At 34.9% G+C, this 23,861-nt stretch overlaps 1 protein-coding gene and 1 long non-coding RNA gene across 16 annotated transcripts in view; one reads left to right on the forward strand and one right to left on the reverse strand.

Annotated features, from left to right (window-relative positions):
• The window catches only part of LOC105431143 (echinoderm microtubule-associated protein-like 2), a 38,848-nt gene extending 34,435 nt beyond the window's left edge, over positions 1-4,413 (forward strand). For 13 of the 15 annotated variants that reach the window (XM_011645147.2, XM_089076578.1, XM_011645148.2 and 10 more), the window contains 4 exons: positions 386-409; positions 782-869; positions 2,040-2,266; positions 2,339-4,413. In XM_011645147.2, the coding sequence (XP_011643449.2) occupies positions 386-409; positions 782-869; positions 2,040-2,266; positions 2,339-2,464 (465 nt within the window). In that variant the 3' untranslated portion in view covers positions 2,465-4,413. Of the gene's footprint in view, positions 1-385; positions 410-781; positions 870-2,039; positions 2,267-2,338 lie in introns of those variants that run through there. The other 2 variants (XR_016139173.1, XM_011645149.3) reach the window with 2 other exon arrangements.
• A 3,665-nt stretch (positions 4,414-8,078) lies between these two features.
• The window catches only part of LOC148936732 (uncharacterized), a 75,157-nt gene continuing 59,374 nt past the window's right edge, over positions 8,079-23,861 (reverse strand). Inside the window, exons 2-3 of the long non-coding RNA XR_016139177.1 lie at positions 12,602-12,657; positions 8,079-12,424 (exon numbers count right to left, since the gene is read on the reverse strand). This is a non-coding gene — a long non-coding RNA (uncharacterized LOC148936732). The remainder of the gene's footprint in view (positions 12,425-12,601; positions 12,658-23,861) is intronic.

The following is a 23,861-nucleotide window of genomic DNA, read 5'->3' on the forward strand; positions in this document are numbered from 1 at the left end:
TATTTATAATATATTAATAATTTAATGGTTTAAATTCTGATAATAAAATCTGATGATAAAAATGATTATATTTTATAATGCAATAAAAATATGACAATTATTAGCTATTAGATTTTTATCGTTTTTTTTTTTTTTTTTTAAGAAATCTAATCCATTTTTTTCTATTGAATTGTATATATATTGTACTGTTATAATAGTTTTTTAAAAATAATTGTATAAATATCTGTAAATAACTGAGAAAATTATTTGTACATATGTAATTTAAGTAGCTTTCTTGTAAAACTAGAAACAACTGATGTATAAATATGACAAAATGTTTTATTCACAATTTCTTTAATATTCTTAGAGCTTAATGATACTTAATACAATTCTTTTCCATTTCTAGCCAAAGCGGATTCGAAGGCACGGAGTAAGACTTGTGTTTCGGCCACTCGAAAACGTAGAAGGGATGTCGCGTTGCATTAAAATTTGAAATGTGTCTAATATTTTCTAAGAAATAAACGCAACGCGACATACCTCACCTTTTCTCATACACAATTGTAGAATATTATTAATTACGTAGCCAACCTTCCACTTAAGTTTTTAACACTTGCACGCACGTTTACATTGCTTGTACAAATTACTACAATTATAATACAATAGATAAGAATTGTGTAATTAGTTTGTTATACTCTGATAATTTTTAGAATTCTATAGTTAGTGACAAAAACACAAGATCTGCAAGAATTTATTGTGACATGTGTATGCAGTGTATGAACATGTGAATTTTTTTTTATTTCAGGGACATTCCAGCTTTATAACTCATTTGGATTGGTCTGTGGATGGTCAATACTTACGCAGCAACAGCGGAGATTATGAGTTACTCTATTGTAAGTGAAACTGCCCTTAATAATTTATTTTTTTAATTAAATATAACATGCAAAAGGTTAAGCATAAAAAAAGAAAGCATAAAAAATGATTATTGCAAAAAAAGAATTAGAAAGGAATATCTATCACATTGTCATAGCCATTGTTACTTTCTAATATGTTACTATTAAATAAACTGAAACTAATAAAATATGTTTTAGAAAATTGCAGAAACATTATTTTGGGATTATGTTTTCTTTGTTCTTTATATTTTTTGTATTTTGTTTGCTTTGGAGCTAACTAAATATTTGTTAAAGTTTGGCAATATCTTCCAAGAATCTCTGATCACTGTTTAAATGGTTGATGAAAGTATTTTATTTTCAGAACTGCTTGACTAGTGAGTCGAAATTCATTCTAATTTATGATTGTATTTGCTTTTCTTCTTGGAATTTATATTTTCTGGCATCTATACTTTTTTTATTTACTTCGGAATTTTTTACTTGGATATTTGCACGTCCTAATCATGAGACTAGCAATTTTTCTGTTAGCAAGATTTAATCTTTCAAGTCTATTATGTTATTTTGTTTTAAAAGATTTCTGTTGAAACTCAGAATTTGAATCTATATTCATGCTTTATCCCGCCATCTGGAATGTTTTACTCTCGAAAAATATTCTTTGAAGTTCAAAATTTTTAATTCCTCTATCTCACAAATCCTAAAAAAGGAAAGTTTAGTTTCCTTTCATGCTTTCCTTAGTTTATCTTTAAAAACAAAGTTTTCTCTTACAGATTACATTATACTTTGTCGCCAAAATAATTATTTGACATTGCTTTCACATTTCTATCTTCCGTGATGAGACTTTAGTTCACGCGGAAGAAACTAAAACTCCTAAAGCTTAAAATATATAATAGTTATACATGTAATATAAAAAAATATATAATTATTATAATATAATTATACGGATCTATAATACATGATTTATAAGATATGTCGATAATAGCTGTTATAATTATAAATAAGTTTTTTGTTCATGTGAAGAAGATAAAAAAGTTAATTAAAAATATAACATGCACATTAGCAGATAAAAGAACGATAATTACATTAATGATACTTTAAATTAAGAATATTAATTATATTAATATTGATTGTACATATTTCAAATGTAAAAGTTTAACAGCTTTTTCTAATTTTCAGGGAATCCTGGTGTGTGTCGTCAAATTCCACAATCTTCAATGTTGAGAAATGTTGATTGGGCAACTCATACCTGCGTCATATCGTTCGAGACAATAGGCATTTGGCCGGAGGGCGCTGATGGTACTGACGTAAATAATTGCACACGAAGTGGCGATGGCAAGCTCTTGGCTACGGGTGATGATTTTGGAAAAGTCAAGTTATTTTCTCATCCAGCATGCCAGCCGAAGGTAAACATTTATTACACTTTTGCACATTAAGAAATGTATAAAAATGTTAGAAATGAAATTTTTTTATTTCAGTCATTATACCACTCCTATGGCGGTCACTCGAGTCATGTAACAAACGTTTCATTTTTGCAAGATGATTCCCGATTGGTATCGACCGGCGGCGCTGATACCAGTGTTCTTCAGTGGATAGTAAATTAAGCGAATCATTTCTTCCAGCAAATAATTCTTAAAAGTGCACTTCAAGATCGAGCGAAGTAGATAGAACAATGTCAACGTCACATCGCTTAAAATTAAAAATATTACATAATTTATTTATTTGAGCAACATGGATTCTTGAAACAGTCGACGACTGGAATCATCCTGACAATCTGATTTTCTAACATCAAGATATCATCCGTCGCACGATCTATTTATTCACGAGGAACATAATTTCTAACTTGAATTACCGATAAGAATTCCACTTGTTTAAGAGTGGAATCAAACTGACGCCTAGATTTCTCTATAATACCTTTCTCATCAGGCGCAATGTATTCATAGAATCGAATATATTTCTCGTACGTAAAGCAACCGCAATACATCGTGTGTGCCGATGTATTTCGTTCTCGTATCAATATATGTGATAGCACCAATGTAACCTTTTCTTATTATTGTGTCTAACATGCACGATATTAATAGACAAATGCCCGCGTACAATCGACATGATTATTCTAAGAACAACTGCCGGCAAAATACTTTTCGTTAATGACAACAATACAATTTACGTTAATATTATTAATAAAAATATTTGATATACTACTTTTTTGTAATACATTTTTTTTTTGTTTATTTCTTATTCTTTGTAAATATATTCCAATTTTATGCCAGTTTTTCTTTTTCTAATGACGATCGATGATAATCATAAAACTTGTCAATTGAATAATATAAAAGAATTCAGTCTTATTTTTAGTAGATTTTATATACATACGCAAAGAGCTCCGTGAATGGTCTTTATACATTCCCGAATAATACGTAAATGGATGTATTTTTTTATTCTGAAAATATGTGTACCCGTTTGATGTCATACATTAATTAGCGAGTACAGATTTTGAAGTAGAAACTGTTGTAATCAAGTGAACGTATAGAGCAAAGCAATCACTTCCCTTCACTTATTATAATATTTATAATATATTATAATATATTATATTATATATTATAATATAGATATTATAATATATTATAATATTTGATAATATAATATAAAAATGTATTATATTAGAAATTAATACATTATACAATACATTGTATTACATATTGTATTACAGTATATTGTTATTGTACTAATGGAGGTGATCCAATTTTGTTCAAACAAAGTCAAATATATTTGATATCTGTTTCAAGATATGAAAAGCTTTCTATATTTTATTTTATAAACAAATGCGCAATATGTTACATACATTGTAATACACTATTCCAAAATCAATTTCATGTTTGAAAAATTTCATACATTCGGTTTGTAGAAGAACAATATACTTGCGCGCATAGATATAGAAGTATTCTTGAAATTATGCTAATTATTCCAACTACATTGTGTATGTAGTATTGCGAGAGACCTAAAGACAAATTATCGGATGGCGAAGCGCACATTTTTGTAATGAGTAAAGTACATATGAAAGTATTTCGTCGTGAACGAAGAAGGTTAGAGGCGCGAAGACGAAGGAGATCAGAAGGAAAAGCTAATGAAGGGCTCGATTGTGCGGAAAATAGGCGAACGATTCATAGTGCCGTAATATGCCGTCCAATAAAAAAAGTACGTAGCGTAAATTCGCAGTTTGACAAGTGTACTTTCGATACGAACAAGACAGGGAAAAGAGAAAGAGAAGAAATGGACAACAAAAGAAATACTTTTCGAATATATGCTTATATATATGGCGATGTACATAGAAGAAAGCTCGTGTCCCTTTGACGCGTATCATATATGCCGTCTCTCCTTTTCCCCCCTTTGGCATGAAGTAATTTACCAAAGTCTAACAGAACAAGGATAATCACATTATTTTCATTCGTCGTCGACGTGTAAGATATATCTATATATTTTATTTATGTCACGGTAATGTGTATGCGTATACATCATGTATGTACTTTCAATAGATAATAAATCATGTTGAAAATAACATCACGCAATAATATACATTTTTTTTGTGGCATAATAGCTGCATTAATGCAACATAATAAAAAACTAATATAAAAGTGTTAGTTAAGAAAAGTAAAAGACACATGTAACGATTTGTTTATGACATTAGTAATTTAACAAATTTAAAAAATAAATTGCATCAAATAGCATCAATCGCATTATATTGATAAAGATGACGCTCGACGAATTGATGGTTGAAATTAAGCGGATGAATGGATATTTTGATGATGATCTAGCTATTGCTATTTTTTATATTAACTTTACTAACTATTTTATTTATTTATATAAATGCTGTAAATAAATTCATTATTTTGTTATATCAAATTATCTGTATAATCTTTTCTTAATTAAATTTTAAATGGCTTGAGAATAAATTTTTGAAAAATGTCAATAACTCATTAAAATAAAATTTTGAAGCGAAATCAAAATAAAATATTTATAATGCAATTACAAATTTATTATTATTGTCAATATTATAGTAGTATATTAAAAATATCCTTATAATACTTGAGTTTCAATGGTTTTTTAATATATAGATTATTATCAGAAAAATTTTAGATTCTTCATAAATTTTCGAATGGCAATTTCATGGCGACACTTTGGGAAAGACGGCGCCAAGTGCGGTTTAAATCGAAAGCGGTGAAAGTGCAGATGTTTAATACCAATTCGTTAAACCTCAAGGTCGTAAGTAGGACTGAAAGAAACGCGATGAAAAAGGTCAAGGCTGTGTGGGAACGAAAGCGTATCCCAGTTCGCGAAGAGAATTTTCCAAATCGATCGCATCGCATTCGAAAAGTTGTCGCAGTCGAGCTCTTTTTCCGTCAAGCACCTCTTTCCGGCTAGGTTTACTTCCTGAACACGTGACTTCCTTTCGCGAACAATGTTGAATTGTAGAGACACGTACGGGTTCGATAACCACTTTTGCTTCGTTCGTTTTCTTCGGTCTACAGCGGATGATTCAGCATGACAATAAAATTAAATATTGTAAATATTTAAACCGATCAGACACTTCATGAAGAAAGAATAAGAACGTTGAATATGAACAAAAATAGAATTATTAAATTAAACATAATGTGTCTGAAAGTTAAGAAAAAAATTTATAAAATAAATGCTATTGATGAGTTATCTCACTTGAATAAATATTAAATTGGCAAATATTAATTCGTAAAACTTTTTCAGTTTATTATTTATAACATCTGTCCTGCACATTTCACAAATTCAAATAAATAATTGCGTCTAAATTTGAACATGTGTGTGATAAAATATTATATTCGAAATGATAACATCTTTATTTATAATCGCCGTTAAAATCGCGTTCTGTCAGGACTGAAACGAGATAACCTCGGGACAGAACGGTACGATCAAGACGAGTACGACGATCGTAAAATTTACATTCATGTGAAAGAGAAACTTACAATATTGTCGGCGTAACGATCGATGCTTGGGACCGCTCGCAGAAGGCGTCGGTCGACATTTCTTTTTACGTGATCACAAAAATAAATTTCTAACAGTGGCACGAGAGAGTTTGAAAACGCCAGGGAGGATTCACTTCGGCGCGTTTCTCGACGTGGTCCTCGAAGTCACTTTCGAAAATAACTTCGTTTACAAGAAACAGGATCGACTTCGTCCGCTTTATAAATAATTCCGCTTTGTTCGCAAACGCATGTGTTGTCGACAGCCATGAATGAAAACTCATGGTGTAAACTCGCGGCCGTCCCCTTCGTTCGCTGTAGCACCGTGCGTTATCACTGCCATTCACTTTGTTCGCCGACAGGTACTCGATAAATTACGCGATAATTAATCTTTCGTGCGAGACGTGTAAAAGACGTGTGCGTAGAAAAATTCCGAAGCAATCAAGAAACGAAACAATTCTCTTAAACTTAGGTTAGCTTATCAAAAACTGTCATTTTTTTATAATAATTATTGTTTTACAATTTAAAATTATATCCTATTTTTATGTACTAAATAATAATTCATAAATTTATTAATAATAATGCCTCAGAAAGATATATGAACGGAAAATATAAAAAAAGATTTATGAAATACTAGTCGCTAAAATATTCAATATATTAAATACTAAAATGCTAAATGTGCATTCGAAAATAACTTCTACTCGCGTAATATTTATTGCGTAATGTTATTTTTGGAAGAATAGTTATTCAGTCTGACGTAATAATTATATCGAATGCAGCTTGGAAATGAATGGGCAGCAGTGGATGAAGTTCGGATTCGTTATACCAATAAAGATCGTTTATTTTTTGATCGAGGCAAACGAGATTGCATATGCTAAAAAATGACGACGACGCGACGTCGTTACACTTCTCAGATTTAATTCGAGCCGATCGAGGCGGTCTGTCGAACAGTTTTGAAACAACACATTGCCGTCGCGCCGAGCAGTTAAGCACTTCTGGATCCGCTTGGCTGTTTGGTCGTTCGAGTCATCGATCATGCTTAATTGCATCCATCGTCCGCATCGCCGATATCACCCTGTCATGCGCTAATACATTATGCACGTCTATCGATTGAGATCCAAATAACGTGGCAGAGAAAAAAGGAAAGAGAGAGAAAAGAAGAGAGAGAGAGAGAGAGAGAGAGAGAGAGAGAGAGAGGAACGGAGATGATATTTAAAAAATATCCAACAGCCATTTATCGATGGTGGCTGTTCCAATTTAGAGAAGTGAAATTAATCGATACGTTGCGAAAGAAATCCCACCAAAGATGACGTCATGATTGTACTCGGATTTATGTAAGTTTCGGACTCGCAATAATTTGCGTAGAGATCTCATTATCTCGCGACGATTCTTTTTTTCCTCGCATCGCGTGATGTTTCAATAGGGTTCACGCGATTATATAAATGGACGTATTGTGTTTCTTCCTATCTTCGAAAAGGAGAAATCAATTTGGCAGAATCTAGGTGGCCGACATAATTTCGATAAGGCAATTTTTAGATTAATTACTATGAAAGGAAATATGGAGATTACTTTGTTCGGATATTTATAAATAATGTTTCTCATTTAATATTTTGAAAAAATGGAATTGTCTTAACAATGCTTTTACAAGAAAATATTGTTTAATTTTAAGTTATTTTAATTATTTTAATTCTTTGTTAATTAATTCTTCGTTACAGAGAAATAGCTTCGTCGAAGTGACTCATGAGAATTATTGAATTATACCGCTTTTAAACTTTGATTTTACCGACGTAGAGAGTTCAACGTATACCGAATGATATGAAAGATTGCACAGAATCAGAGCGGAAACGGCAGTGAAAATCTTGCGCCACCAAACGAAAGTATATGCTACGAAGACAATCTATCGTATATATATATATTCTTCAGTATTCTCGCTCGTGACATAGATAGTTTGACGAGAAAAAAATCTTCGAATCGAATTTATTATTAAGAGATTATTTCGTTTATTTGCAATCATTATACAATCCCGACTTTTTATGTAACTGTAAAAATATATGAAGAATCATATATTTTTTAATAATGTTTTAATCTAATTAAAATATTTGTAATATTTGTAATATTAAATATTTCAAGTGTAATTAAAGTTATCAATTTTTTAGCGGCAAGTAACTGTTGCATATTAATATAATTTTTATATTTGTGAAATAATATATATACATTTAAATCCACGTACTACATTAGCCAGACAAAACGCTTCTTCTTTTCTCATTTACCGGGATCTGGAACGAGGTAGTTAATAGTGCACAGGTTGAGCGATAAAAATGGTTTCTCGTGCGAAGATATGTTCAACCAGTCGGAAGGAAAAGTAGTCGTTTCCCACGAAAGGGTCGATTACATTGAATCCACTCGAGCTTTAAAGCAACTCTCGTTCTCGCCCCGTGCACGTGTGTTTATCCACTAGCATGCGTGTCGACGCGTGTACGTGTACATTCGCGATGGAACATAAGGGTACATTCATAGTAAGAAATTTTTTCTTTATTAATTATTTTTCTAATTTGTTCAAAAGTGTAGCTCTATAGACATTCCACTTTTATAGAAAAATATAATTACAGATAAATAACAAAAGAATCAATCATGTAGAAAAACTGCGATATTTTATAAATTATAAAATGCTCAAAAATTTTCTCAAGCAAAACCATCAGAAATTGACAGACTTTGCTGTAGCACCACTTAAAAGTTATTATTTTGGATCAGTCTGCAAAAGTATTTTTCTACAATTTGTTCTAGTACAAGTATTTGTTTCGAGGTACATAAATATGGATTTATCTCCACAGAAAATAAACACTTAATTTTGACTATAATTTAACAAGAAAATTAAACATTTAACGATTAATTTAAAAATCTATAATAAACTTATAATTGTCATGATATAATTATGTTTCGGAGAATTAAATTAAACGTTGCTAGAATTATTCCATATTACGCCTTTACCTAATAGTTTCTTATTTGCCGCGGGTTTTCTTCATTTTTCTTCTTCTCTTTTTTTTTTACTTTTACCCGAGACTCTTTGTGGTTCGCGTCTGTACCATTCTCGAATTTGCCGGAGCGGATTTCGCTTAAGGAACGAGTCGAGCAATCTACTCAGGGAAAGTGCTGTCCTACTTGTGCGCCCACCACCGTCGTGTACAGACAGACACAGCACCGCACTCACTATCGTCGCACTATATAGCACGGCCACCATTGCTAATGTGGGTAGCACTACTGCACACACCGCGAGACTGGTAGTTGCAACGTCACGAGCGAACGCACCTATGCGAGGCACTCGTTCGGGACGCCTTTATGTAATCGAGCGTGTAATGCGGCGCGAGCGTGTCGCAAGATTTCATGAATGAAATCGCGCGACTCCGTGTCTATCAAAACCGATCGAGGAGGAATCCACGTACCTTTGCCTCGACGAGATCGCGAAAGTAATATAACGGGCATAAGGAAGGACGTAGGATAGATAGACCAAAGAATGAACAATGAATAGAACAATTTAGATGAATGTTGACTTCGCATTATTGCACAGGATGTAATTACGAATGTAATTATGTTTTTCTCAAATTGTATTATATTTTCAATAATAATTTCTAATTTCCTCTAATTCCGTAGAACCGTTTCAAATTTCTTTTTGCTATTTTCTTGTAATTTTTATATAATTATGATTGTATTGTTTTTTATATTATATATTTATATTATATATTATATTATATATACAGAATTATAAATGTCTCTCATAATTAATAATATTTGAATAATACAAAATTTTCAGCTGGCATTTAAATAATATATTTAAACAAACTTACATTTTTTTTTAAAATACTAGAAATTATGTCAAGCAGTTGAATTAATTGTCTGTAGTATATAAGTCTAAAAAATAATGCTATTAAGTTCTTTAATTACTCTATAATTAGATATTGAAATCTTTGAATAACCTGAAATTATTAAGAATTCATAAGTTTGATTTGATCTATAAATCTTGAGTTAAAATTAGTCGTATTAGTGCGTAAAGCGCTTCAGCGAGACGTATCTTTCTTGCGATCTTCTGCTTACGTTTCTTCTTCGCGGTGCAGCCTTTGTATCGGAACATGCGCCCGCCGATTATCGCTGCTCTAATCACGGGTCACCATGAGTCATAGTCAGTATAACCTGATACTCGTTTCGGGGTGCAAAATATTTTATGAATTAATGCATGAGTGGGTTCGCCGGGTGTAATGAATGCGCGCTCACCATGCGGGGGTCTCCTTCCGCTAGAGCTTAATTTTAAACCGCAGAACTTGCGAAACGCCGCGGAGACACGGTCGCTGCTTTCCCGGGAGTGTTTTTCGCCTTTTATTCCGAGAAAATCTGCGCGTGTAGAATAGAACGGCGAATAGAAACAAAAAGATTTTCGGAGGCGGGAAAGCGCAAACGGAGAAATCCCGGTTAATCGGTCGAGTACCGACAGACGAAACTGTTCGTTAGCTCTAAGTCAATTGCGTTCGTGTGTTTTAAACACCAAATACATTGCCGCAATTTCCGGAGACACTAATTAGATTAGACATTATTTATTGGACACTATCTTAATATACGCGAAGTTGTTTCAACTTAACTAACAAATTATCTATGTATCTTTTTTTCTCTTTCTTTTCTAAAATAGGAGAATATAAAAAAATAAAAAAATTTCATCAAAAAGATTAAATTAATCACATCTTTGCACACTATCTTTTAAAATCAATATGACTTTCAGTTTTTATTTGCTCGTTATATTCTTACATTCGCGATTTCATTAGTCGACTTGAAATGCTAAATGATATGTACATTTAACTACGAACCTCGACATCGTCACCTTTTCTATCACGTAAATCTATGTAAGTGCATACTTGATGATCAATAAATATTGATAAGTGAAATAATCAATCGCTCCAGAACTAATTATAGCGCCGCTTTCCAATTATCTTTCGTAATTAAATGAACTGCAGAAAATAGGATGGGTCAACGTAGAGAATTTTATCCGGTATAACGCAATCGCTCGTAAACGGACGGCCGTTAAGGAAGTTAATGCCCCGTTTGTATTTATAAATATTCAGTCCTTAATGTATATCATTAGTGCTTAACGGCACAGATATCGCGACGCGTATCGAATACATAAAACGCTAATAAAGCTTTAATACGCTCCTCCTTTTTTCGCTCGTCATAAGGTTATTGCATATCACCATATGCGCGCGGCGACGCGGCCGTTTCGCGGCGCGGTATGCATAATTAGGCGAAATGCGGGACAAAATCGACGCGGGGGCAATTAAGCAGCTCCTTTCTCCGCGGCTCCTGCAGACGGATTAACTGTATATACGAAAAGTCCGCAATAATTACAGAACGCGGCGAAAAACCGTCGAATCGGCCGCGACTCCTGCCGCATCTTGACACTTTCTTCAACGCGGCTTGTGCAATCGCGCGTCAGTTTTCGCCGGTCCGGAGTTTCAGCGGGGATGAGCCGCGTTGTTTCTTGCAACCGACTTGCAATTAGCGCGTTCCCTAATTACACGAAGAATTGAATGCGTCCATTACACGGCGGAATAACGGCTTTATGGAAAATATTACGGCAATATCGCTTTCTCAAAGAGACAGTGAATACACCGCCGTGTTTCAGCATCAGCGTCGTTTATCTCGATGATAAGTACTAGAAAGCTACAGGAAGTAACACTTTCACGGTGACAAGAGATGAATAATATATAAGTCATTAAAGATTAAGAGTTTTTAAATTATTAAGCAAAATTAAACAAATTTAAAGCGTTTAGAAAAATATTTAAAAAAAAATTGATATTTTTATCAAATAATATCCTGTAATATGGAAAATATTTCTTAAACATATCTTCAATTTTATTTGCAATGAATTTACTCGGATAAAAATGAAGTTTTAGTTCACTCAAAACTAATTTTTTATCTATACAAAAATTGTTTCGTATTATCTTTGAATTTTATAATTAATCATTTCATTTCGTTGCTGCTCAGTGGAGGCGACATTTTTAAAGGCGCGACACGAAACAAGGGGAAGCCGTCGAGCCAATTAGAGAAAAGCTCCGCGAGGGTCGCAAGGGTAAATATAAATCTCATGGGATGTATGTTGCAACCATCGGGACGGTAGCAGGCAACGCCCTTAAAAGCGGAGCGAAAACGATGGTGATGGTGATGGTGCGGCGCAGCGAGAGAGGTCCTCTCGAAGTGGAAAAGGACGCCACGGCGAGTGGGATGCAGGTCGAGGCAGAGGGGAGGTGTAAAAATGAAGAAAAAAGAAGGAAGATACTCTCTTGGCTTCAAATCAAGGACCAGACGAACCGGTCTACCCCCGTCGGGATACGTCGGATTTTTTTTAGCTCCTTTTTCCCCGGGTGTATTCTTCCCTTTTCTCTCTTCCCCCTCGTTCATCCCCGACCCCTCCGGGCCCCTTGGGGAGGGGGGGGGCTCTTCTTTTCATCTCTCGGCCGAATCCTCGCAGGTGTCCGAGGCAAGAGATGCTCAAAAGTCACGGCTAGGATGGACCAGATTCAAGACCCCCGCGTTGTTATTCTAAGAAAGTGAGAGGAGAAGAGAAGAATCGGCGAATCCACTCCCTTGCGAATAATTCGCCAGGGATTCATTCGTTGATGGAACGGGATTCGATCGATAGAGAAAATACCAGAGTTCTCTTTGTTCCCTTTGTTCCATATTTGTTGAAATAAAATCACTTACACTAAAATCACTTACACGCTTATTGTATTCCTGTATCCGTAATTACAGACACTTGCCGTGGAATTAATAGGCTGAAAAAAGAACAAATAAAAGAGCCGAAGGAGGTTATCAATCAATGTTTCTTGAATCTTGGAGATAATACGAATCATCTTTCGGCAAAATACGATTTCCAACGCTATATCATTACTAATGTAACCTACATTGTACACACACACATATTCCGCGGATGCAATTACACGTTTTACAATAGAGTATAATATTCTTCGAAACGTAAACGGTCTTTCAGAAAACCTAATTTTCTTTAATAACACCTCCTGTCACGTTGTCCTGTTTCGGTTGAATATTCGTTGCACGCCCACTTAAAAGGACAATTTCCCCGATCGTGAGAGTCTTGTGACTCGGCTTATTTCTTTTGCGAATCGCAACGTGCACTCAGGTGATCGAACTCCGTCAAGGGTCGCGCGAGAATCCTCAAGGAGAAGGAAGAGAGGAACGCCTCTCCCGTAAGCGCTTTTTGCTCCGCGAAGGACCGCCCCTCGCGCAAACTTTTTATCCCTCCCTTATGACTCGGTAATTTAAATTTTCGAAGCTACGTCTCGAGGACGGAGAAAAGAAAAGAGATTTTTTGCGGCGAATAAGATTCACGCCTGAGTTTTTTTCTTCCTCGTGCGACACAGAGAATCTTCAGAATCGTGTCCTTCCACCGCGATCAGGATCACGAGTCAGGATCTACTTTGGAAATCCTCGCCCGAAGGAAATCGCACGACGGCCGAAGACGTACGAAAGGAATAACTAACGAGGTACGGATTATCGATTCAAATGCGAAGCAGCGGCGCAAAAGACGAAGTGAATTGTCGACGATCTTCCTCCTCTCTCGATTTTATTCTGTTCGCGCAGATTCACAAGTCGACTCCGAGTTTTGATAACGAGTCCTTTGAACTATCCAAAATTATTATTTTTTTTTTTTCAACTGAAATGTTAAACTAGTGAATAGTAGTTCTAAAATTATAAATATATATTTATTATAAGACCTTTTAAACTCTACGCTTTTATATTTTATATTTTATATTAATAAGTTACTGATACTGATTTGTATTAATAAATTATACGATGTGAAGTCTAGTGAAACTTACTTTCTCAGAATTGTAATTCTCTTTGAATCTTCGTCAAGCTCTAGATACGTGGTCTATCGCGCATGACCTTTGACAAACGGTCACGTCACGTTTATTATCAATGCGGAAGCGACTTCCGGCCGTGTGTGTTTCCTTCCGGTTGGAAATGTATGTTCGAGGAATCCTCGTGCCTCGTCCGTGCAACGAAGTCCGTGCCCGAAGTAGCGAAGTGAAGTTTTCCAAGCGAGAAAAGGCGGAAAGAGAAAATGCAGACACGATGTGTTATTTACCAACGTTTGCAATCCTGTATTCAGTGTCCGTCGCATTGTAATGCACGTCGCTGATACATACCGATCGCCCGCACGATGATGGCGTAACGGTGCGCATGCAAACATTTATTGTTGCTTTTGAAAGGAAGAATGCACGACAGCGTCGAAAACGAGCAACATCTCGTGAGAGAGGTACAAGGTTTCGAGAATAAAGCAACCTTGAAACCATCAGGAAGACGAAAGTGATCGCTCACGATACGCGTTTTGCTTCGATAGGCCGACTTAATTAATCCGTCACTCATAAACAGATGATTGAATTAAATATCCTTATGATTGAATTAAATATCCTTAAATTCTTCGTTTTTTTTGTCTTTCTTTTTTTCTTCTTGCAAGGTTACCGCATCGAGTTGTCTTGAAATTGATAGTGGCTATTTCTATAATTTCCATCTATGATAGACGAACGCGAGTCATCCGTCATGACATTATCATAATTATATTTTGCTGCAGTTCTTGGATCTTAGAATCAATTTTCCCGTCGTTAAAGTGATCAGCACTTCCGCGAAATAATATATTCATCGTACTTACAAATGTTAGATGTGTAAATTAATTCAGTGTCTTCTTTTACAAAATTCAAATTTTATTTATAAATCAAATAATATAAATGTAATTATTAAAATAGTCTACATTATTTTCTTTAATTTATCTTCAATCTATTGGATTCTGGAGTATGAAAAAAAATGACGTCTTCAATAGGAATGAATAAATTCAAAGGTACTAAATTAATTTAGATCACTTCGCTATAACTTAAATTAAATTCACTATAGATAATCTGTAATTTATGTTAAAATTTCAAATGATATAAAAAGCCTGTGAAAAATCATAATAGACAGGCATAAAATATATAGATATTACAAAACACATATATATAAAGTGTTCTGCACATATAAAATTATAAATACAATTTTATTCTGAAATCTGAAAACATATATATATTTAGCGTGAAGCAACATAACGAAAGATGTTAAAGAAAAGTTAGGTGCAAGGGGATGCAGGTTGTTTTTTTGTATTTTTTAAATTTCCTAACGAAGTAAACGCGAAGTAAGCTCATTTGTCATAGTTTATTAAAATGGATGTACACGTCTTGTTTCTCAGCGCGTGTAAACGCTCCGCGATTGAATAATCGCGCGTGGCATTTCTAAAAATAAAAATAACGCTTCCGTCATAAAAAATCTACGGTTGTCTACGCGCTAAGGGGAACCTTGATGCGGCTGCACCTGTTGCGTTTAATGGACTTTCACCCAGTTTTCAGGCTGGTGTAACGAGGAATTGCTGTACGTGTAATCTAGCATAAACGCAAATTGTCGGGTACGTCGCCGAGCCGCACGCTTCGCGAAGCCGAGCGTGTCTCTCTCCCGGTGTGCGTAACTGCGTAATGCGCGCGTAGCGCTTCGGAGCCGTGTAGACCCGGGTGAAATGCCTTTATCTACTTTGGAGCAATTTGCACCAATTCAACACGCAGCCCGTATTTACGTTTCATACGTGTCTTTACGATTGTTGTCGTTCATCACCAAGTTTCACATTTTCCACGGACATCTCGCAAGCGTTACTAAGGCGTTCATTTGACTTTTGAAGCTACACTTTACAGAATTATCGTTCTCTTAAGGAAGTGAAAAAAAGAAACATAAAATGTGAAACGTAAGAAAATATGTATTATATAAAATATGTTAGATGTTTAGTGAATGTTGATTGTAGCAGGACAATTACAAATGATAAAGAAAAAATATATAAAGAATAATACAAATTTGATATTACTAGAATTTGATATTTCTAGAAGAATTACTTTATATAATTAATACTACTTCAGGATTTAATATGAACATAATAGATTATATTAGTAAAAGAATTAATAATAATTAAAAGTAAAAAATGATAGCTTCATCTTATTTCTTAATTTGTATTTTTCACACATTGACGCGTTTTATGATTTTATTCCGCTACTTTTAATAAATGGTTTTATTGCTTCGCTATTATATATTTTTTTTCTACTGTCTATCTACTACTATCATTTTTCTAAATTTAATAGGATTCTAAAGGGCTACCAAAGTATGATTACTCTTTCGTTACTAGATGACTGAACCGCTAGTCCGTAAATTAACAATTACATAAAAAGGAGGAATTTCTTACAATTAACTGTAATATCGTGGCAAATAAATAGGTAAATAAAGCGTTAAGAGGCGTATATCGTGGAACATCTCGATCTAATTAAAGATTTATCGCCGACCTGTCGGCCGCTCGTAGAAGTCGATCGTCGACGATCACGTCCATGATTTGCGCTCGGATTCCTCGCCGCAGGAGACACACGCGCGAAAATCCAATGTATTCGCGTAAAATATAGCCGTAGCCGCTGAACGCTGAAACCGGAAATCGCATGGACGACGGACTTTTCCACGTTTGCAGCGCGAGCTGAACGAGCGAGCAAGCGGGCACTCGTTGAAGCATCGCGGTGTTTAACACGAAAGATCGCGGAGGGGGAGGGAGAAGGGGCGTCTAAAAAAGGCAAGTAAGAAGCGACCCCTGAGGGCCAGGAGAACCCGTTTTACGACTCTTACTTCTTCCCTCACGGCTCTCGGCATCGCCGGTCCCCGAGCGTCTCTCCTTTTTTTCCCTTCTTCTTTCTTCTTTCTTTACTCCTCCTCTTTACTTCCTCGGCATCGGCTTTCGTTGCGGCGCGTTTTCGAGAATTCGAGCCGCGATGAATTCGCGAAATCCTCAAGCGATTACTTTGTATGGCTTGATACATTCGCCGAGATGCGTGTGCTTATCATGCTCGTAAATCGTACAAATGTATCGTCGAAAATTGACGCTCAAGGAAACGAGGATCGTGTAGTCGATGAGAAACGTAACAAAGTTGATATAAGATTAAATAATGTCCTCGGCATGTTCGTGCGTGCCTGTCTGCTTTTTATCTCAAGAATGCATATACGAATTTACTTTTTATATCGAATTAACATGTCTCTGATATTCACCGATCTTCTTTTTTTTTCGGCATCGTTCGAGTTGTAACATGGCTGCGTTTTTGCCACCATGTATCCTGACGTATTATATTATAATACTCGCTCACAAGTTTTGTTCATCTTTTTACATTCATTTCTCGCCTCGCCGCATACACAATTTATATATCCTTTATACACAATATGTAAAAAATATTGTTACGGATAAATGTGTTATTAAAAAAATTCCATAGATGCGGGGAAAAACATAAAATATAAATATATTATAGTTTTTAAAATATTATAAATATATTAATGTATAATGATATGTCTCTTTCGCAAATATACGCTGTTTTTAAATTGAGATATTTTATCAATACATTACCAGACATATTTGCGAAGCTTTTGTGAATTCTCCTTTTCGAGATAATTAATATAAGAAAAAAAAAAAATAAGAAATAATCATTCTTCAATAAAGATAATAATACAATGATTAATAGGCATTAATAAACATATTACACACGTCCAGCGTTTCGAGAGACATTTTAATCTTCTTCAGTGACGCATTGAGTATATACATACATAGTCGTATAATATCACGACATACGGGACTTCGCGGCAAAACACTCTTATCTGCTGCCGTCAGTCCGCGACAATTTATACCAATTGAGAAGAGCCCGTATGTCAGCAACACGCGACCTGGTACCGCGGCATTAATATAACTTAAGGGTAGCGTCCTCGGTGACAGGGAGAGTGGGCATTTTCTAAATCACATTTGAATGGGGTGGCGCCGTCATGCGGGTTGTAATAATAATAGGGAATCGGAGAAAACGAACGGATTGACGTTCCTGCACGGTCGACGTGAATCCCGATCGAATTGCTTTCCCAGATTCTCATGGGATTCGTATGGTGGTGGTCACGTATTTCAATTTAATGTATACGTTGTGGTGAATAATGAGAAGAGTCTAGGAAAATAGAGTTTACTTATTGATTTTGAGATAGAAATATACAGTTTCTTTCTTCATAATTCATATAAGAAATAATATATTCATTATAATTAATATTAGAAATATATTATATTAATATTTATAATATTAAACGACAAATTTTCCGTTTTTTATAAAAATGTTTTGCAAAAAAAAATAATTTTAATTTTTATAAATGAAATCATTTTTATTGAAAGCATATTCAGAATCTTGTATAATATTTTAATTATTTTAATATTTATTATAATTATCTTTGACTATTATATCTGCCATCTTTGTCATATAAATTCCTATTAATTTCATAGTAATTATTATTCCGTTGGTTGAATTGTAGGATTCTTTTTCCTTTACACGCAACAATAATAAAATATAATTATGATAATAAAAGATTGAATTAATAGCGATGAATATAAATACATTAAACTAAATGAGAGAGGCAATTTTTAGAAATATTCTATTTTAACTCTTATACGCAATTCTATAAAAGTTTATTCCACTTCCTTCTCATAATTATCCCTATTTATTTCTAGCATTATTACACGTTTAATTTTATTAAACTTCATATTATGTATTATACAAACGCTATAATATTGCTGTATATACAAAATGCTGTATATATTATATTAATATTTCATAAAATAAAATTAATTATGCAGTATTTTTATTATTTTTATTATTTTTAATTTATAATTTAATATAAATTTTTAATAACTTGTAATAATTATTTAATATAAACTTTTGTTTATCATTTTGTTCGTATTAAAAAATCAATTATTTGAATATTTAAATGGATAGGTTTCATTTCAAAAATTTTATTATAAAGATATTTAATTACAGCAAGAATAAAATTTCTGAATATATAATAAATAACGTTATAAATTCATCACTTATTTAATTAGACATACATTAAACAGCTCGAAATGTTTTACATATTAATTAAAAATTCTATATATTTTTAGAATTCAATTTGATAGTGAAGTTATTAACATTAACTCAATCCGTGTATCAATATTAAATATAAAATTGTTTCATATATATATATATATATATATATATATATATATATAAAACAAAACAATTTTTATTTTATAGACAAAATTATTTTAATGAAATGAGATACAATCTTTTTGTTTTATATAATTTGCAATTAGATTTCTGTTATTGTTATTATTTTTATTTACAAATTATTCGGAAATGTCTAAAATATATATTCGCGCAAATGCAATTAAATATTTCTTTAATCTAATAAAGTTAAAATTTTTAATATAATAACAATTGATGTAAAATTCTTATATTAACTTGAAACCTCCAAAAACTTAATTTTATTTATTTTAATTTGTATAGTTAAAATTAATTTACTTTAAACACAGCTAAATGTCCTAATCACCATTATTATACTCTAAGAATCCCTACCCATACAACGGAATACAGTGATCTAATTTAACAATTACCAAATAAAGAAGTTCGCGTTTTTTAGTATTGTCAGTGATTATCGCTATAACAATCTGCAATAATCTGTATAATAGTTGCGAGCTTCTATCCCGATGATAAAACCCAGCGATTAACGGTCAAACATAGAATTGCAATTTGATTCTTCGATTGTTCGCGCTTAGACGAAGCGTCATTATCGATCGGCGATGTTGACCACGATCAAAAACCAATTCCTCGGCCGGTTTACTGGCCGGCCATCCGCGTTTCACAAGTCGCCTACCGAAGCATCGCGCGACTGGTTCGTTTAATCCGACGTTCGTTATTTATCAGCACACATCCGCCGACCGCATATCATTACACGCAGCAAGATCGGATACGCGTTCGCGTATCCCCTCGTAAGTATGATTGAGTAAACAGCCGGGCGGGTTTTCAGCGCGGCCCGCCATTCCAGTTCGCCTTGGATTCGCCGCAGAGTTTCTTAACTTCCGCGGACCCGACGAATCGCGCGTGTCCACGGGGGTATTTACTTCGTTTTCTGTTTAATCCGGTTGCGAGAGGAAATTGCAGAAACGCGTACGCGCACCGGCGTCAATGCGGCTCGTTACTTGCCGCGCGAGTTAAAACTCCCGATCAAGAGTTAAAAAGCTGTTTCTCTTTCACTATCATAATGTTCACCATTCGTTTGCTTTTATAATAAAATATCGGTGAACGTTAATGTCCAATCGATCTCTCATTAATTTATTTATGGCTACATGCGGAATAACTTGAAGAAATATTAAAAATGTATTTTGCATGTATGTAAAAACAAGTGAGAAATGTCATTGTGTGACGTCAGTAGTTTTACAGGCAAGTTTCTATTTAATAAAATACTGTCATCTTAAATAATTCATTTTACATGAATTTTCATAATTCTCATAATTCTCGCGTTTTGTTCATCACGAATCTGAAATCAATTGTTATTGTTATTTTGCACACGTGCACGTGGAAAGATAATATTGCTTCAATCATCGACGTCTTTCTCCACATCGTAAATTCACGATATTATAAAATTGTATGAAGAGAAGACACGCAAGAAATCATTCGATATCTCGACGATCTTTCCTTCGAATAATTTTAAGAAACGTTTCCTTCTATACCGAGATCGAATAATCTCGTTGCTTGTAAACGCGAACGAGAAACCGATTAAACCGAGGTTTGAAATTGACCGATGCCACTTCTATCTTCCGCATTTGCATCACTTTTACCTGTGCGAACGGTATAAAGTGAACCGCGGTTCACCGATGCGATTGCAGATCTAACGGGTCGCACGCCACGCCGCGACGCGGTGCGGCGCGGTGCGGCGCGGCGCGGAGGATTTTCGCCGATTGCTTTTACGACTCGCTTGATGTAACGGTCACCCGCAGCGGACTTTGTAAGTAGTCAGTTGTTAGCCGGCAATTTTCAACAGCAGGCGCTTGTCATTAAACGTCAGCGTCACTCTTAACCACTTGAGGCCATCACGCTTAAAGCGAATCGGCCAATCGCGGCCCGTAAATACGATCGTCGTCCTGGCCGGAGGTCTAAACGCGCGAGTTGCGCGCGGCTAATTCTCCTATGACGGCGCGCGTACGCGCTCGTCTTGACCGCGCGGTTTATGCACGTGTGGCATTCTTAGCAAACGGTAAAAACCTTTTTTCCCCCCGGCGCGCGACTAATTGCCCCTCGGAGATTCAACTTATTTTTTTACCCCTCGCGCGGAATGTGGGAGGCGCGGCCGGCCGCTTCGTCAATTCGAAATCCTCGTGTCGATCGTGAGATATTACGCTCGCTCGGCGATTAAGTCGCGCGGTTAATACGCACTCGGACACTATTCGACATCCTCATCTACGCGGCTTGTCGCCGCCGGCGATTAGATTGGTAGCCGAGGATGCAGGGATAGCCGCTTCCTGGATTTTCTCCCCGTGAATGATTTTGTGCGCGCTAACGTCTCGTCACTACATTTACATTGCTGTAAATTATATGTTACATGTACTAATAACAAGCTGCAAACTGCCCTGTAATGAAACGCACTGTAAATTAGATTTATGCGAAGATAGATAAAATATGCTCGTAAGCATTTCACGTTTCATGTTATATTTATTATTTATTTTACCTCGAAGAGATAATTATGGAATAAATGGCTGTAATCTTTGAAATAGATGACTATAATAAAAGACCTTAAAATTTTTAAGTGATGCCCGCGATGAGCATTAATGTAGCAATACTCTCAATTGACTATCCAAACGTTTTAACTACTCAGCAAAGTAGCTTCAGCAATCATGAAATACACTGATACAAATAAAGAACAAAATATGTTTAAGCTAATGAAATGACAAGGAAAACCTGATATTGAGAAAATTATTGAACATTAGAGAACACGCGCAATGAGTAAAACGATATCTTTCGTTAGCGATTTTTCTCTTTACAAATATTTAATTGGACAATAAAATTTTTTGACAATACTTTTTGGCAGTTTTCGGACTTTTGAATACAAATGTATCGATAACTTTGGAATATATCAAACTTTATTTAATTCTAATCACGAATTTGCAAAACAATTGCAAAACGATTACACAAATTTCCGCGTCTTTTAAATATTCGTTCGGTATCGGATCTTTTTTCTCCATCTCGTTTGTTGAAGTGCTAAGATCTCATTAATAGGATGAAAGTCGTAGCGAAATCGCGCGAGCGGGATAAGACTCCACCTGTCGACCGCCTTCTGGCACGACATTCCGGCACGCAATTTCATTCATTTCGATTCGCATTTAAGTTTTTCAGTCGCCAACGTCCGATATAGATCGCGTTATGAATAGTGCAACGTCGTTCCCGGGGCGTTCGGCATCGTAGCCCCGCGGAGTATCGTAATTCTCTTTATCGCGTCGTGTCTGCAGTCTGCCGCTCGCTCGTGTATATCGAATGCGATACGGACGAGTGCAGCCGCGCATACATGCATACATGCACGCACACGCATACGGCATGCACACGCGTGCACCGCACGAGGAAAATCGCGACGCGGCCGATAAGAAGAGGAATCCAAGAGCGGCCGCATATCCTCTCGCGCGGCCGCGCGACCAATACGAGCTTCTCGCCTTTTGCAAACGGAGCAGCACATTTTATTAAGAGGATTTGCGAAATCCAATCTGATCTCCTTTCGAGAGCGGAGGAAAACGGGTGTTGCAAACGTTTCGGAAAATGTCATAAGTTAAACAGGAATCTAGATAAACAAATAAGAAAGCTATTGCGAGTTCGATAAGAAGGACTTTTTTTTTTGCGATTTTTATGGAGTTGCGGTATTTGTGTAGACAGTGTCTATTGGCACACACGCTCTACAACCTATTTACAATCATTGAAGGTGTTACTGATAATACTCCTTTCTGATATACATCGATCTGCAATGCGAATCTTCTACGAATAAGAATAATCAGGTTTTGTGAGAGAGAAGAATATATATATATATAAAGTTTTATAATATCTGCCCTACTTAGCGATGATATTTTGACATTTTACATACGTCGATGTATTTCGCAATCTGCACGTAATCGTTTCGCTGGAAAGAAAAAAATATGGGCGTATCGCGATTTCGCGGAAAATTTTCTGTTGCACTATGCATACGCAATACACACACACACACACACACACACACACACACACACACACACACACACACACAGCCATTGCTCCTTCGATAAACAAAACGTATCGCCAGCTGTTTAGCAATATGCTCATCTCACATACATGCCACAATGTGCCGGTTTTATTTATAAATATGTATCAATAACTGATTAAAAGCGGAGAATCATCGTGACGCCACATGTCAAACCGCGATTTTTCTGGATAAATGCTCGATGCGCTCGTGGCAACTAAAAATAACGAGAATATTATCGTACGCTAATGACACATATTCGTTCGAAAGATAATCCCAGGTCTAATTCATATACGCCCTCCTCCCGTTATTTATATCTATCGAGCGAATCAATTGTGCAATATAAGACTCTTCAACAATACATTAATAATATAAGCCGAGTATATGTTAATGAAAGATATCATAGCCATTACTCGGAAGCAAGATTTTAGGTGCTAAATTCTATATGAAAGAAATTTAGATAATTATATCACCAACCACGTGTCCACTATTTTTAGCGAACTTACAATGTAACGGTTCTACAACAATTCGATAATCAAATTTTTGATATCGATTAAAAATCCACTTTATTATCTTTTCTCAATGAGAAATAATAAAATTCTTATGTAATATTGTATAGAATATACATATGAATATTAACTTAGGGCATATTTGCAACGTATAGTATTTGTTAATGTATTCTAAAAGATCCTATACATTATTTTTATTCATAAAAACTAATTTTAGAAATTTTCAAAGCAACTTATTACAAGCCTTCGGATCGATGGGTCGTAAATTAAGCGACATTCTATTCATTATAAAAAGCAAGATTTTATTTTGTGAGGGA

Source organism: Pogonomyrmex barbatus, unplaced genomic scaffold, assembly GCF_055798465.1.
Source record: "Pogonomyrmex barbatus isolate J1 unplaced genomic scaffold, ASM5579846v1 scaffold2, whole genome shotgun sequence".
Lineage (NCBI taxonomy): Eukaryota > Metazoa > Arthropoda > Insecta > Hymenoptera > Formicidae > Pogonomyrmex > Pogonomyrmex barbatus.